Source organism: Corylus avellana, chromosome 5, assembly GCF_965113065.1.
Source record: "Corylus avellana chromosome 5, dhCorAvel1.hap1.2, whole genome shotgun sequence".
NCBI lineage: Eukaryota > Viridiplantae > Streptophyta > Magnoliopsida > Fagales > Betulaceae > Corylus > Corylus avellana.
In genome coordinates, this window is record NC_142494.1 from 2242462 (window position 1) to 2259329 (window position 16868).

General features: G+C 35.9%; 2 protein-coding genes, 1 non-coding gene and 1 pseudogene across 3 annotated transcripts; all 4 read left to right on the forward strand.

The window, feature by feature from the left end:
• The first annotated feature begins 897 nt into the window (after positions 1–897).
• LOC132183061 (RNAse II-like 1) lies at positions 898–4649 on the forward strand. Its single transcript, XM_059596457.2, has 3 exons — positions 898–1482; positions 3583–3729; positions 4280–4649. Exons 1-3 carry the CDS (start codon positions 1054–1056, stop codon positions 4595–4597), a joined length of 894 nt encoding a protein of 297 aa, XP_059452440.2. The 5' UTR covers positions 898–1053; the 3' UTR covers positions 4598–4649.
• Positions 4650–6478: 1829 nt separating this feature from the next.
• LOC132183524 (small nucleolar RNA U3) lies at positions 6479–6691 on the forward strand. The gene has a single exon (XR_009440482.2). It is a non-coding gene; the product is annotated as a small nucleolar RNA U3 (small nucleolar RNA).
• Positions 6692–7724: 1033 nt separating this feature from the next.
• LOC132182616 (pathogenesis-related protein PR-1 pseudogene) lies at positions 7725–8652 on the forward strand (annotated as a pseudogene).
• A 2101-nt stretch (positions 8653–10753) lies between these two features.
• Positions 10754–14563, forward strand: LOC132182661 (Ubiquitin fusion degradation UFD1 family protein). The gene is made up of 3 exons (XM_059595966.2): positions 10754–11062; positions 12622–13923; positions 14035–14563. The coding sequence occupies exons 1-3, from the start codon at positions 10880–10882 to the stop codon at positions 14260–14262; spliced, it is 1713 nt and encodes a 570-aa protein (XP_059451949.2). The 5' UTR covers positions 10754–10879; the 3' UTR covers positions 14263–14563.
• The last annotated feature ends 2305 nt before the right edge of the window (positions 14564–16868 follow it).

Genomic DNA, 16868 nt, shown 5'->3' on the forward strand with positions numbered 1-16868 from the left:
GCGTGACATAGTGACATACTAAATGAGTTTTTTTTTTTTTTTTTTTTAAGTATATTATTTATTTATTTTTAAATAATGAATGAAGCATAAAAATGGCATATAAAAAAAAAAAAAAAAAAGCATATTTTACCCCCCCCCCCCCCCCCCCCCCCTCCCCCCAAAAAAAAGGACTCATAACGTAGGGATAGGTCCATTGTCAATAATTTAATCGTTCAAGTTCGAATAACTATGAAAAAACAAATTATATTTTTGGAAGTAGTCGGTTCAATTATTCGATTTTATTAATGATTTTGATTGGTTTCTAACAACTATGATTTCGCCTACTTGAGTCTATAATATTGTTGCTTCAAAAAGTGGAAAAAGGAAAATTAATAAAGATCTATAATGTCAATTAAATTAAATTCATTAATATAACTAGCAAGACTATAGGCACCTTGGGTGTGTGAAAAATCTTGCTAATTGTCAGTTCACATTTTAGTGGTAAGTGTCACGTGAACTGTCACGTCAGTTTGTAAATGTGATAAGTGTCACTGAAACTGTCATATGACATTCCTTATTAATCACAATACGTCAATTTCTCAGAAAATCTAATCATTCCACACTCATCATCTCCATTAAGAAAAAAAGAAAAAAAAAAATTGATTAAGAAATTAGCTAATCAAAAGATCCAAATCCAATTGGGTTTCTAAATTCATACTTGAAAAGGATTCCTATATATATATATATATATATATGAATATATATATATATATATATATATATATACACGGTGGTATACATGGACAAGGAGTCGTATTGTCGTATTCAAAACCAATTGGCGGTTCCAATGTTTTTCACAAAAGTGGAAATATAGTCGCCGTCTCTTACGTACACCTCCTCATCACGCGTCTCTTTTATTTCTCCGAACCATCCAAGGACCAACAACATATATACATATTAACAAAATCATCCCACCCTGCAAGTTGTAAACAATCTTTAATTCCCTCTCTCTCTCTCTCTCTCTCTCTCTCTATATATATATATATATATATATTCACCCTGCATACCAACGACATGCCCGCCATGGAAGCAGAGCAAGAAAGACGTGAAGAAGAAGAGGTGGTTAAGGAATTAGAAACGCTTTGCATACAAGAGAAACAAAGCGGGTCCGGGTCAGTCCCGGATCTCAATGAGGTGGAAGAGATATTGGGATACAGGTTCAAAAACAGGAGGCTGTTAGAGGATGCTTTCACGCACGCTTCTTTTTCAGCAGGGGAGGGCGGCGGCGGCGGCGCTTCCTACGAGCGATTGGAGTACGTGGGTGATGCGGTGCTTACCCTACTTTTCTCCAAGGAGCACTACTTCTTGTACCCGAATTTTCCACCCGGCCCGCTCACCCAGCTCCGGGCCGCCAATGTCGACTCCGAGAAGCTTGCTCGTGCCGCCGTCAAACACGGGTTGCATAGATTTCTGCGCCACAAAAAACCCTTTCTTGAGGAAAAAGTAAGCTCAAAATCTTTGAACTTTTCAACTTTATCTTCTCCTTTTTTGACTAAACAAATATTATTTTTAGTTTCGTTGATGATGATGTTTCCTGTTGGATAAACACTCCACGTAGGAATTAAATGTCTCCTTGATTTAGAAAGGGTAAAATTGATGGTCAATATCACCGAAAATAAACCAAAATTCATTATCATTCAGCGAAAATATACTTAAGATAAACTTTAAAATACAAAAAAAAAAAAAAAAAAAAAAAAAAGTGATTGTTTTTTCTACTTAGCCCATAAGGGTGAAAGCTCCTAGGTTATCTAGTAATTGGTTATGACGGGTGGGGTCAATTATTCATAAGAGTTTGATTAACGGTGAGAATTGCTGTACATGCAATTAATCTATGTAAAGTTTTCAAAAGTGATTGTTTTTTTTTTTTTTTTGACATGTCCACACAAGAGGGGAGGGAGGATTCGAATTAGTAACCTCCGCTTCATAAAGCGTGATTGATCTCTAGCAGATTAAGGTATCCCTTGTGGACAAAAGTGATTGTTTTTTTGTTTGTGTTTTTAAGATTTGGGTTTTTTATGGAGAACAAAAAATACCAAACAAAAAGTCGTAGAGATTTCTAGAAGGTTTATATATATATATATATATATATATATATATATATACTAATGTGTTTTCAGGAACATTTATTTTGTCATGAAAAGATGGACAGAAATTTGGTTGAGAAATTTCGAGAAGCACATAAATTATACAATTGACTTTGTTTGTTTGTTCAATGAATTTAGGGTTACTATTTAGTAATGGTGAGTGTTTATCTGTTCCTTCCGTGTCACTACACGGCACGTTTTGTCCATTAAGGACCTCACAAACCTTGCTTTGGTGTCATTGACTTTGGCTGGTTTATTTTTTTTGTTTTTTTTTGGTGGAAGGAAATATATGATGCAGGAAGTTCCATGGTGAGATGCATGGGTCCTCATTCCTCAGTCCACATGATTTAACTGAAATATATATTGTCCTAATTACTTAATACTTATTGGTTTGATCATTGATGGAAAAGTTAGGTTGGGTTCCTTTTAATTAATGTAGGCTTTTAAAGTTGTTAAAAATGTTGCTTTTGGATCGATATGGTTAGGAGGAAATTTATTTGGTTGGTTGCTTTCCATCACAAGGACAATTGAAGGAAAAAAAGAACCTGCAAAACTTTACAACACAAAGAGTAATTAGTTGGTATATATGGATAGTTCATAATGGGAAAAATGATAGGGGTGGTGAGAGGGACCTCCTATCCGAGTAGGAGCTAAATTGTCCAAACAATTTGTTTTGGCAAGTAGGCTTTCGGCTCCGACAAGAGGCAACCCCAATTGTAAGTGATCCTAACCCTATTTATTGCCATAAAGGGGACCTCTTGTACGAGTAGGTGTTAAATTGGCAAGTGGGCTTCCGGCTCGGACAAGAGGCAACCCCCTCCCCAATCAATTGTAGGTGATCTTGACCTATTTATTGCTTGAGAGGGGACCTCTTGTCTAAGTAGGTTCTAAATTAGCAAGTAGGCTTTCGGCTCGAACAAAAGGCCTTCTCTCACAACTTCCTTTCCAATCAATTGTAAGTGATCCTGACTTATTTATTTCCTTAAAGTTGGTATTGCAAGAGCTCTACTTACGTTAAACTCAACAAATATTTAGTTAAATGATAGCATTTTTTTATTTTAGCTATTCACTTTTTTTTTTTTAATATTTAAAATATTATATTTTTATCTACTTTCTTTATACCTAAAGAGGAGAGTGAACATGATTGTTTATTTTATTTTTTATTTTTTAATTAATATAGTTAAGGATTTGTTGAACTACAATGCTTAGTAACATCTCAAAAAATCATTAGTTATTTTGCTAAATCGAATGTAGGGTCTTTCTAAAAAATTATGGGGTTAGACAAAATAACTTTTTGACTATTTTATTGAGCAGGATCATATGAGTGCATTGAAATTGCATAAGTCATGACATGATTTGGTGCTTGTTTTGTCATTGCATAAGTCATGACATGATTTGGTGCTTGTTTTGTCTAGAGGGAACCATTTTTGATTTATGCTTACACTTTTCATGAATATAGATTCAACGGTTCAAACAAGGGATCTCGGAGTACCCGTTGCATTCAAACGGACTTGTTCATGTACCAAAAGCCCTCGCAGACATTGTCGAGTCCACCATAGGAGCAGTTTTCATTGACAGCAACTCCTCCACGGACACCGCGTGGACGGTATTTACCTTTCACTCCCATATATATTCCCTTCATGTTTTATCTTCAATTTTAGGCAAAATATTTATAATTTTAAAAAAATTAAAAAAATAAAAAAAAATAAAAAAAAAATTGAAAATGGTAAATTGGACTTTACCAACCCAATGTAACATCCAATTTACACTTTAACACTAATAAATTATGACTCGTTGCAACTCAGATCTATAAGCTATCAAAATATTTTGAGTTGTACCCTGATTCGCTCGTCAACTTTAGGCCATTATTTTGGATAGGCGGGACACTGAAACTTCAAAATAGGGTTCGAATTATATTAAGTTAAAGTTGAGACGTGTTATACATCCTCTCCGATCCTTCTCTCATCTTTTCAATTTTCAAAATCACCCTTTAATATATGAAGCCATGTGTCGAATCTATATTAACCCACAAATCTAATGTTGATTGTGAAAATTAAGAGAATGAACGATGATTTGTAGGAGACCATATATATATATATATATATATATATATATATATATATATATATAAATGCAGCTTTATATCTTTGCAACAGGTGTGTAAGACATTGTTGGAGCCTATCATAACTCCGGAAACCATTGGAACACACCCTGTGACAATGCTTTATCAGTTCTGCCAAAAGAGAAATTTGGCAGTTAAATTCGTTGACCAGTGGAAGGAGTGTACGGCCTTCGATGTTTTCATAGGAGACCAGCATGTAGGAAGAGGTGTATGTGGCCTCAAGAAGGAGATCGCGTGTAACAGAGCAGCCAAAAATGCTATGGACAACATCGGCAGAATACTTGGTGAAACAGATGTTTTCCAACAGTACCATGGCTGCTTGAATCACAACCAGCAATCTCTCGAACAATAATGTTATAAACATTTTATTTGACAATTAATACTGATGCGATAGTTTCAATCAATCAATCTTTAAATTTTATATTTTTAAAATAATAATTGATTTAAACGTAGATTGGGACCGTCAAATCTTGCATGTGCTTGAAAATTTTAAATTCCCTCTTAATTGTAAACTTTCTGAATTGTTTTTGGTTTGATTAACAAAAATGTGTTTTGTATTCATTTGATTTATAGCACTTTTACATGTATCTCTGTACAGCTCATGATAATTTTACAAAACAGAGAAATTATATCTTACATTTGAATGTGAAAATAAATATCTTAGCTCATGAATGGTATCTTAATCAATCACCACTTATGTGAGAGGTAGATTTGATGAGTCTTGCATGATTCAGATTAAATTTTACATTAAATGCAATGTTGTCAATATGTTAATTTACATCATTACACGCGACAAAACAAAATTTAGATAGTGAAATTATTCGTTTTCATTTCAAGAGAAATGGAGAGAGTCTCGTTTTGTTTGCTATGGATAGTAATGAAAGGTTATATCTCTGTGATGGGAACCCACAACTAGGGACGGATTTAGGGGAGACGGGTAGTGGCCCTAGTCCCTCCAAATTACAAGAAAAAAAAAATTAAGGTAAAAAAAAAAAAAATTAATTAATTTAAGATATTTTTTGCCAATTGGTCCCTCCCCTAAAAAAATTTTGGCCCTTGATCCCTTCCAAACTCAAAATTGGCTCTGTCCCTGCCCACAACGATGAAGAAAAATATCAATGAGTTGTAATGTTTTTAAGTTTTAATGAAGAATCAAGAGTTGTTCCATGTTATAAAAAAAAAAAAAATGATTTCAGTATGTATTACAAATTTAACATTCTAGAATATTGATTTGGGAACATCATGTGCATGTCATGCATAGTGTAAAGTTGGCAGCCTCGAAAAACACTTGTCACATTGTTGTTTGAGAGAACATGTAGTTGCAAAGTGCATATAACATCCTCACTCCCTCTCTCACAATGACTCTTTATCCCCAAAAAAAAAAAAAAAAAAAAAAAGTTACTACGTTTGACTAATAGTACTTGGTAAAAGACTCTAGAATTAGGAATAGTGTTGTTTATTGTACAAACGATACTAAATGGTGTCTTTTTGGGCCAAATGTTACATTTTGAAAAGTGACGCTTGAACAGTAGCATGTTAAGTAAGCGTCACCTTATAAAAGTTATTTGTTACAATCTCAAATCACATGGACTAATTTTTAATTTTTTTTTTACAATTTTTCCTATTTTTTAATACTAACGCTACTTTCACACCAGCTTAAGTGTCGTTTTTATTTTTATTTTTTAAGTGGCTGACATAAAAAGTCATTTAAAATACACCTAACAATAAAAAATTAGTGTGATAAATGAGTATGGAGATTATCTTTAATCACTTTATAATGGTCCAACAAGTCCACCTCTAATTTTGAGAAGAAAAAAAAAAGAAAAAGGAATATCCATGGACTCATTTCAAATTTTGAGAAATTTCTTCTTTCTCAACTTTGGGCATGAACTTTAAAGTCAATATGTGTTGGGATTTCTGCCAAAAAGGTTGTGAAAAATTTTCTATCCATTTTCGTTTTTTTTTTTTTTAATTATTATTTTCACAATTTTCTAATTAAGAAATATATATATATATTTTCGATTTTTCTACTCATGGTGGGTTAAAGGGTTTCTCTGTTTTTGCGTTATGGACAACGTAGCCCAGTAAACTGGGCATATTATGGCATTTTGAAGGCCCAAGTGAGCTTCTAACAAGTACGTCAGCTACTCTGCTCTGCGCAACCTATCGGCCCACACCGAAAATTACAACAGAAATAAGCAGTTTAAATAGCCAGGGTTCTCCACCAGTAGTTACGACCTTACTTGAACAGGATCTGTTCTATAGGCTCGTACCTCTGTATCCTTGATCACTAAGGAGACAGGAACCTAAGTCTGGAGGATGAATTACTGCCGCGTGATCAGAGCGTGATTAATAGCGTCTTGATCCTCGGATCACAGACACAGTAGAGGATCGTTCCCAGCCTGTTCACCCGGGATGGGATGGTCTCGCGGTTGTCTGACAGGCTTCTTCCCCAACCTTCTCTATTTTTTTTTTGGTTTTAATTTAAACACTGCTTTCTATTTAGAAAACATCATTTTAAAGAAGAGATTATGACCATGAATGGTTTTTAGTAAATAGTTTATATAATAAGTGAGATTATGACCATGAATGGTTTTTTGGAAATAGTTTATGTAATAAGTGTCTCGTCAATTTGTAAGAAAATAATAGTAAAAATCTTAATTCTCAAACATTTTGCTACGAAATCCGTGGTGAAAAGATTAGACATGAGGGAATAGAAATACTATGTCATGAATGGTCTTTCATAAGATAGTTTTATCATACGATGGAATGAAAATATTAAGTCATCAATAGTCTTTTAGAGATAGCTTAGTTGCTGTCATGCTGATGTAATAAATGTCAGAGAATTAGAAAGGGGATGAAAATTCTCTCTTATTCTCAACTGGGTACTAGTATGAATGATCTTCTCGAGATAGTTTATTGGTTGATACCGTCGGTTAATTCGTATAAAATTTATAGTAAAAGTTGTAATACGTAACATCTTCGTAGGAAACTGGTGGTGGTGAAAGAGACTAGACACAGAAGAAATTCTGGAAATAGTGCCGTCCAAGAGTGTGGTACTGGTACCTAGCTATCTTGGCATTGAAATTTTGTGTATCTAGAAAATTTGTAGTTATTAAGAACTTGTGGGATTAGAAATTCGCACTTGCCCATCATTTCTATGCATTTCTTACGCCCACATATTGAACTGAAGGATCTAGAATGCACCATGGTGGGCTCTAATGTCCCATAATACAAACAACACAGAGCTCACGGGAGCCACATACCCGTGAGCTCACGAGAAGATGACCCTTCAATCATAGGCACAAATCAAAACTCCATGCCCACCACCCATCACAGCGCTTCCATCACACCCTCCAACCAATTCATGACACCACACTCCCACCCACCACCTGCCAATTGTTGCGCGTGCCCTGCAAAGCCTTTATATATATATATATATATGTTCCTGAAATTCATATACATAAGAACTAGGCCTCGACCGAAGAAAAAAAATGAGACCCTTTTGGTTTCTCTTCCTCTTCATCACACTCGTCACTTCCCAATCTTCCCCGGCACTGAAAAAGCCAGACAACGAGACCATATACAAAGTTTCCAAGCAACTCTGCTGGGGCTGCATTGGAGAGTCCCTGCAATTCTTGTTTGCACACAACATGGTCAGGGCGTACAAGTGGGAGCTGCCATTGATGTGGGATTCCGATCTCGAAAAGTATGCGAGATGGTGGGCTGGCCAGAGGAAATCCGACTGCAAAGCGCAGCACTCTTTCCCGGAAGACGATTTTAAGCTCGGAGAGAACATCTACTGGGGCAGCGGCTCCACGTGGACTCCGGCCGATGCCGTGAGTGCGTGGGCCGATGAAGAAAAATATTACACATACTTGACAAACACCTGTGAGGTCGGTCAGGTGTGCGGCCACTACACGCAGATTGTGTGGCGGAATACGAGAAGGATCGGCTGTGCTCGGATTGTGTGCGACAGTGGAGATGTGTTTATGACGTGTAATTATGATCCGGTCGGTAATTATGTCGGAGAGCGACCTTATTGAAACGAGTTTGGCTTGCCTCCAGTGACCGTCCATATTCAATAACAGCAGATGTTATGTTATTGAATAATGGGTGCTTTGTCTATGACAAAATTATGATTAGTTTACATAGGATAATAAGGTTGTTATATTGGTGCTTATGTTTGTGGGATTTGTGGCCATGGAATAGATATATTCAGTGTTTGATGTATACCGTAAACATGTAAGACAAAAGATTTAGTCTTGTTATTTTAGGACTTGTGTCTGCTTTTGCTTTACCAACGGGGCTTAGCTTATGAATAGAGTGGGAGAAAATAGAGGATGTCTCGTCATGGTTGTCTCTATGTGTTTTTGGAACACTAAATATGAAAAGTAAGTTCTTGGATCTGCTGTTGTTCAGGCAATCTTTGCAACATTTTGTAGCAATCTGGCAGAAAGCAACTTGTGGTCTTGTGCCATAGAAGTTGTGGTTCTTCTATGATGAAAAAAATATTGCCCATCAAGTTATATATTAAGCTGTAGATGGATTGATTATGCATTTTATTATAATATTAATTAAATAATTAAATTTATTTATTTTCATTAACTTGGGCTTTTGATATACGTTGTGATTTAACATGATTAATTTACATTTGATGTTGGAGGCTTTCCATGGCAATTTTGAGGCCCAAGTGAGCTTCAACCAATAGGTTTGCTCCATTTAATGTGGTAGCACTTTGTGCGATCATTGAGGCGGTAGAGGATCGCTCCCAACCAGGTCACATTGAGTGGGATGATGCCCCTATTTCATTGGGTTTAGGGTAAATTTAAGGGTTGATGGATACTACTTTTTTAGCCTAGCTAGTAAAATATTAAGAGTTTATTAACAAATATATATGTATTTAAGTTTTTTTTTTTTTTTAATTGATTAATAATGACTCCTCAAAAATGCAATTCTCCACTTCAAAGTTAAATTCCTAATTTCATCCCTGATTACAACCTCTGCCAAAGGGAATAGCACCCAAAATATATAATTTTTGTTTACTAACTTAGTAACTTATATGAAAATTATCCTGAAAACTTTCCTGTTTATGAACATAATATATGAATAAAACTTTCTTGCCACATAAATTGGATTTGAGAATATGATCAACTCCTATTTCTTAAATCTCTTTTCCTGCGAGTGTCCATTTCATATTAAGAACTTTCTTAAAGTTCATTTAGTATATGGTAGCATCAATCTCAAATCCTAGTATGATGACAAAATATTTTACCAACTGAAAATATTAGTAACTACTTTAGGGAGCAAAATCTTGATACCAAATACTTGTTGGGAAAATTGATAATTAATTGGTTACCAATTTCCCACCAGCCATTTATGCGAAAGACAAATTTGAAAAAAAAACACATGAGAACACACACCAATCACACATGTATACAAAGAGTTTACGTGGTTCGGCAATATGCCTACGTCCACGGGGCGTGATCCGGTCTTCTTCTTTACTATCGAGAAATATTGAGTACAATGGTACAAGCCTGAACCGCTCAAGTTTAATATCTCAAACCCAAGCCCTTCACCCCTTGTACACCCCACTCAACTGTCCCTCTCAAATACCCAGTAAAGAAAAACTCTCTACACTTTGTAAATGCCACAAAGTATTCTCACCAATTTGGATTTTTCGGATCCCCACTTAACCAAAGACTGCATGTCCTTTTATAGAGGCTTAATCACGAAAAAAAAAAAAGAGAAAAAACAATTCTAATCCAATTGCTGCTCGGAAAACGAAACCATCATGAATACAAAGTTTTTTCCATGATGAAGATAAGCATTGCAACCCACATGTTTATCCACATACGTTTTCTCCAAAAAATTCAATTCCAGTTGTTATTGGACTCCTTTTAAAACTAGCATTATCTTCTTATAGATAAATATGACTTCAGCCCACCAACTTGAATATTTATATTTTTCAGCAATTATCTTCACACTTGTTGACAATTTGAGCCATTATCAACAATACTATATAGGATCCCCAACAATTTTATTGTTCTGATTGTTAGTAATTTGAGTAGTTAATGTGAAAGTTTTTTATGGAACACACATACTTAAATAGGTCTTGGGCAGCCCACTCACTAAGCAGAGAGATCCTATAGAAACTCTTTCATATTTGTCGTTGGAATTGCTAATCTAAAATCCGATCATGTCTCTTATATTGGGCTTTATTTGTTTTGTGGGTAATTCCGATTAGATTCTAAAAAGTTCAAGCATTGCCGTGGAATCCGGTTTGTATATCTAGAAGACCAGAACCCCATGTGGGCTCTACAATTGAAAGACTCCTAAATAGACCCGTTTCTGAAACAGAAAGCCCAGATCCTTCTGGAAATTGATCCAATCAATGTAAACGCGCACCTTTTGGAACCAACCAAGCCGACAGTGCACAGTTCCGTTTTTATTCTTAACCAACCCGAACTCGGACTCCCAAGTCCCAAACGAAACAAACCAAAGCCTCAGTTTAGAGAAAAAAAAAAAAAACCAAAGCCTCAGAAATTCCTTCTGCCTTCAGGTACCAAAACAAAACAGAGAAAGCTTGTGGTTTAAGGCTGTATTAGAGAGAGAGAGAGAGAGAGAGAGAGCTATGGATTTTGAGCTGAGGAGGGCGAGAGAGAAGCTGGAGAAGGAGCAGAAGGAGCGAAAGGAGAAGGCGAAGGCGAAATTGGATAGAGAAAGGAAGGCCAAGGCAGAGGCCAAGAAGCAAAGAGAAGCCATTGAAGCTGCTCAGAGATCCAGACGGCTCGATGCAGCCGAGGCCCAACTCAAGGTCCCTCTTTTTCACCTACCCCCATCGAATCTGATCTGATCTAGACCCCTTTTGTTATTTTTGTTGTCATTATTTGTTTTTTGTTTTGTTTTGTTTTTTTTCCGCAACTTTTCATTGTTGTTAGCTTGATTACGTGAAGTGGGGGATTATCTCTCATGGGTTTTCTTTGTTTTAGAGGTAATTCCATGATGGTTAGATTCTGTTTGTTTCTTGGCAAAGCGGGGTACTATAGAGAAGTTATTGTTAGTATTACTTTCTTTTAGAGATTCCCTTGATTTTGATGATGGTGTTTTATGAAGCTTAGGATGATTGATCATGTCTGTTCTATTGGGGTTTCTTTGTTTTTGGAGGTAAATTCCGTGATCGTTGGGTTCCGTCTGTTTCTTCGGAAAGTGGAGTCCCAGATAAAAGCTGGGTTCTTTTTTATTTTTGTAGAGGTCCCATTATTTTGATGATGCTGTTTATGGAGCTTAGAAAGATTTGCCACGTCTGATTTATTACGTTTAGAACAGGAAAGTGTTTGTTTCCATTGAAAGTTTAATTTACTTAAAGGTGAAGTCTTTCCTGATAAGAATTAATTGTTGAAACAGAGGAAGCCTTGGGAAATCAGAGACATCGGAATTGAATTCGTTGTCCTGTGTTCTTGTGTATGTGTATTATATAATGACGATGTGCTGTGTAGTAGGCAAAATGTTTGTAACCTGAACTGAATTTATTTGTTCATATGCTACTAATGGAGACTGTAATGCCATCTTCTTGTTATAAATGCTGAGCCAGGCTTTCAATTTCTGGATGTGTCTGCTATTGGCAGTAAGCTTTCTGTCGAAATAAGCTTGCCTCATCTTGTTGAGATAGGGTTTCCTTATTTATATAGTTTTCTTACAACTCATACCGTCCCTTTAATGTGGTCCTGTAATTGGTAAAGATAAATTCAATTTTCTGCATGGATGATAATCAAATAACTTTTGCTGGCCTGATTGCTTGTGACTGAGTTGGGAGAGGGGGGGCGAAGAGATCCGCAACTTTCACTTTGATCTTAAGGCTAGGTTGTTTACTGAGTGATCTTTGTTCAAAGCTTGTCAGACCGACTGATAATTTTACTTTGTTGAATAATCTGCCTCATGGAAAAAAAGAATAAGACTTAGTGCCCGTTTGGGATTGGGATTTCAATAAGTGCGATTTTAAAAATTGTGTTTTTGAAATCGTTACTTTTTAAAATCATAAAGGTGTTTGGTAAAATATGTTAAAAAGTTTTTTTTTTTTTTTTTTTAATCAAATATTTGTTATGCGAAATCGTGATTTTGGTTTAAATTCGCATTTTTTCAAATAAGCACTTCCTAACCTGCTTATAGAAATCGCAGTTTTTTTTTTTCCTATTTCAAATTAAGTGTTTTTTAAATCGCAATTCCAAACGCCTTAAATTTTGCGATTCCTTTTAAAAACGTAGATTATTTTTGCGAAATCGCAATCTCAAACGCACCCTTAGTCTCATTGCCTGCAAGGAAACAAGCCATTGGCTATACAGAAGCAGATGTGACCTTTGTATATTTTCTTTTCAGGTTGATCAACAAATGCAAGAAAATGTCCTTGCTGGGAGAGGAATCATATTTTACCGTGTACTGGAAGGTGTACCTTATCAGAGTGTTGGTGATAAGATCAAACTCCCTCCATCCTGCTTCACTGAACTGTCTGATCAAGGTGCTTTTGATAAGGGACCCATATACTTCCAATTATCGGTAGTTCATCAGGAGGGTTTTGCAGAAATGAAGGCCTCTGATGAGGAAAATTGTCGGACCACACATTCAGGCGTTTTGGAGTTCACTGCAGATGAAGGTTCTGTTGCACTTCCTCCTCATGTATGGCATAATTTATTCCCAGGAGAAAGTCCTAAAACTCTGTTGATCGAGGTCCGTTATGTATGGCTACCAAAAGGAACTTATGCAAAGCTTCAACCAGAGAGGATGGGCTTTTTAGATTTACCAAATCACAAGGCTATCCTTGAAACAAGCCTTCGCCAGCATGCTACCCTTTCTCAAGGTGACATATTGACAGTCAATTATGGGGAGCTAGCATATAAGCTACAGGTCCTTGAGTTAAAACCCTCATCAAGCGTATCTGTTCTAGAAACGGATGTTGAGGTGGATATAGTTGGTCCTGAATCAGCTTCTGAGAGGACAGATGAGCATGTCCTTAACCCTCTAGTGCTTGGAAAGTTGGAATCTGGAAAGGTAGATGAAGGCAATTATATATACTACAAGTTCTCGATAGACAACGATGCGTGGGAGAAAATTGATACAGGGGATGCCATGGTTGAGGTAAAAATAGAAGGAGAAGCAGATGGAGGTGATACTGATCTTTACATTTCCAGGCATCCTCTCATATTCCCAACCCGGCACCAGCATGAATGGTCTTCCCATGATATCGGTTCGAAGGCTTTGATCCTTACCTCTAAAGGTAAGAGCTTGGGAGCAGGTACTTATAGTATTGGTGTATATGGCTTCAAAGGAACAAGTAAGTACCAAATTTCTGTGAGTGTTCAGGATGACAGCAAGCGTAAGGTGGGTCAACGGGCTGCATCTTCCTCATTGCCTATGGAGATGGATGCTGTAGAGTGTAGGAATTGCAAGCATTACATACCCAGCCGGAGTATTGCACTGCATGAAGCCTATTGTAGCAGGCACAACGTTGTTTGTCTGCATGCTGGGTGTGGCGTTGTTCTTAGGGTTGAGGAGGCCAAAAACCATATGCACTGTGACAAATGTGGGCAAGCTTCTCATCGGGGAGAGATGGAGAAGCATATGAAAGTGTTCCATGAGCCACTCCACTGCTCATGTGGGATAGTCCTTGAGAAAGAAGAGATGGTAAGCAACTCTGTGGAAATTTTTCCCCTTTGAGATCATTAATATGCTTCGTGTTACAGTCAAAATATCATCAACTAAACATACAATCATCTTACTATCTGTTTTTGGCAGGTGCAACACCAAGCTTCAGTTTGCCCGCTACGCCTGATCGCATGTCGGTTTTGTGGAGACATGGTTCAAGCCGGAAGTTCTCCGATGGATGTTCGGGACAGATTAAGAGGATTATCTGAGCATGAGAGCCTTTGTGGGTCAAGGACTGCCCCATGTGATTCATGTGGGCGTGCAGTCATGTTGAAGGAAATGGATATCCACCTGATTGCTGTTCATCAAAAGAGCTAAAGCCAAGTGCAACTTCCCTGTATTTATACATGTAGTCATGTAGATAGGGCCAGTTTGCATGGATATATGTCCATGTTACCAACAGGAGAGCTCTGGCCGAAAAAGGAAAAGGACTAAATTTGCATGTAAAAAGGAGGGGAGGGGTTAAATCTGCATGTATTGTGCAGCTTGTAATAACATATCTGGGTGATTGAGTATTTGTGCATGTGAATAATGCATTATTAATGTATTTTCTGATAAATATTTAAAAGAAATTCCAATCTAGAATAAGGAACATGCTTCTTTGTTTCTTCTCACTTTATCTTTCTGTTTCCAAAATGCTTCATATGGTGCATGTTCTTTATAAACTGCCAATCGGATTTACCAACAATCTGCTTTTTATCTCACTGTTATGCCATCCCAGTTAGGGTGACCGTAGAGTATATGTTTGTCTTTTTTTCTTTTTAATATATGAGTGACCTCGCAAGGCAGGCCTTTTTAGACTCGTGCCACGAGAGTAAACCTTGAATACACGTCTTCACCCGCTAAAACTCGAACTCAAAATGTTCGACTTTACAGTTCATTCCAACCTACCCTTTGACCATTATGGAGCACCATGACTGATTTATCCAATTTGTATCAGTCTTGTCCAATTTAATTAGCAAAGAACTATATATGTTTATCAACAACCTCCAATTGGATGGGACAGGCTCTAAGTGGGAGTAAGTTTCTTGATTGAAGTAGTGGAAGGTACAAACCTAACAAAAAGAGAAAGTTGAAAAGCATTTTGTACAGAGCAGCTATTTCATCCTATCCAAATTTGTTTATGTTTTCTTTAAAGAAAGTGCTTTTTATTTTATTTATAAAAAATCAAAAATAAAATAAAAAGATGTTTTGATGTGACGTAAATATAAAAGTAATTTTGAGTGTTTTGCGTTTTGAAGTGTCTACTAATATGTTTTTGTTTTGAAAGAGAAAAGGAAAAAGGTTTATGTTTTTTTGAGTGTTTTGTGCATTATCCTTCTTAGTTGTGCTTAAGATGTTCGGGGTTATTCTTTTTTCTTTAGAAAGATAAAATTATTTCAATTCCTTCGTGGTATACATGGGGGTTATTCAAATGAAAAATATTGGATTTATTGTTTTTTTACAACTTGATAACACGTATTAGTATGGGATTTGAAAGTGTTAAGTGGCTAAAGTAACTCTAATCACATTCCGACAAATTGTAGATCTAACACTACTTTATTCAATACGCGTAATGCTTTCATCACGGAAAAGTGATGTTTGCGGGATGGCAAAAAGTAATGTAAAAAGAATAAATATAAAATATAAAATTACTTTTTTGCCCTTTCACATCACTTTTTCTAAATAAATTTCGAAGTAAAATGATTATCTCAAGCATTAGCCTTTCAGATACTTGTTAGAGCTCGTTAGGAATTGAGTTTGAGAGGCTTAAAAGTGTTTTTAACACTCAAAAAATCTGTTTGAAAAAAAAAATACTTATTTGGTAAAAAAATTAAAAGTGCTTTTAAAGGTCTAAAAAGTCTAAAAATGGTCAAAATGCACTTTTAACAAAAGCTTAAAAATGAAACTTTTATCCAAAAGCTTTTTTTGACTTAAAAACTCTATTTCTCGAACGCATCGATCAAAATATTAAGAAGCTGCATGTGACGGTGGTCTACCTATCATTAACACTAGTTTTGTAGGAGAGCATGTGGTATCCAATAGATAGTCATGTTCGATATAAACAAAACATCTACTACTTTTGACTGCCTTTTACTAATCAAGCATGTGGGAACGCTATATATTATCAATCCTTTACGAATGAATTGTGCAACCCATTATGATTCAATTTATTTATAACTTAACTCAATATTTATGCTTTACACTTTGTTAAATGAAATCTTGAACTTCAACTCTCATTGGATTAGTTTAGACATCTTAGCCTGCAGTATAGAATGATTTTTTGTTTAGTCATGTTGGGAATAAATTCTATCATGGGTCCCATTCAATCACATCTACATGGAAGATAATCTAGCAGAGGAAAATAAATCAGAATCCTCTCATCATGGAAATACTACGACACTCAATACGAATCCCACTCAAATGCTAAGACGGATAATAATTGAATAATTTCCTTAAATGAGGGATACAAATCACAAGAGATTAGTAACTTCGATATTCAGTCTCCCTTAGAACACAGAGTTCTACAAGGAATCAACCACCAACAACCCTATAAAAGGGAGACAATGCATTAGGTAAAACCATAAAAGGGACTCAATTTCTCTCAAAAACCCTAAGCTCATTGCTATATTCCGAGTCTAGATAAATATGCTAACTTAAGCATGACGCTCACCCAAACGTTATTCAAAGTTGAAGGAATAAGAGTGTTGGTAGAGATCTTATTCTCTTTTAGTAATTACCTTCTGTTATTATTTAGAGTAGGAGTCTATCTTGTAATTTTCGATTTATAGGGTGATTGTTCACGGATGAATTAATTAAAATTAATATCAAACCTTGTGTTTAAAGGTCTAGGTTCTTCCTCATAATTTACAATTTATCTCGTTAATTAGGTGTTTAAGAAGTTATTCACGTAACAATTTACATGACACTCGACACATTTACAA

Coding starts and splice junctions, on each gene's coding strand:
- LOC132183061 (XM_059596457.2), top strand. CDS start 1,054: ATGCCCGCCATGGAAGCAGAGCAAGAAAGACGTGAAGAAGAAGAGGTG. Junction 1,483..3,582: donor AACCCTTTCTTGAGGAAAAA/GTAAGCTCAAAA, acceptor TCATGAATATAG/ATTCAACGGTTCAAACAAGG. Junction 3,730..4,279: donor CCACGGACACCGCGTGGACG/GTATTTACCTTT, acceptor TCTTTGCAACAG/GTGTGTAAGACATTGTTGGA.
- LOC132182661 (XM_059595966.2), top strand. CDS start 10,880: ATGGATTTTGAGCTGAGGAGGGCGAGAGAGAAGCTGGAGAAGGAGCAG. Junction 11,063..12,621: donor CAGCCGAGGCCCAACTCAAG/GTCCCTCTTTTT, acceptor TTTTCTTTTCAG/GTTGATCAACAAATGCAAGA. Junction 13,924..14,034: donor TCCTTGAGAAAGAAGAGATG/GTAAGCAACTCT, acceptor TGTTTTTGGCAG/GTGCAACACCAAGCTTCAGT.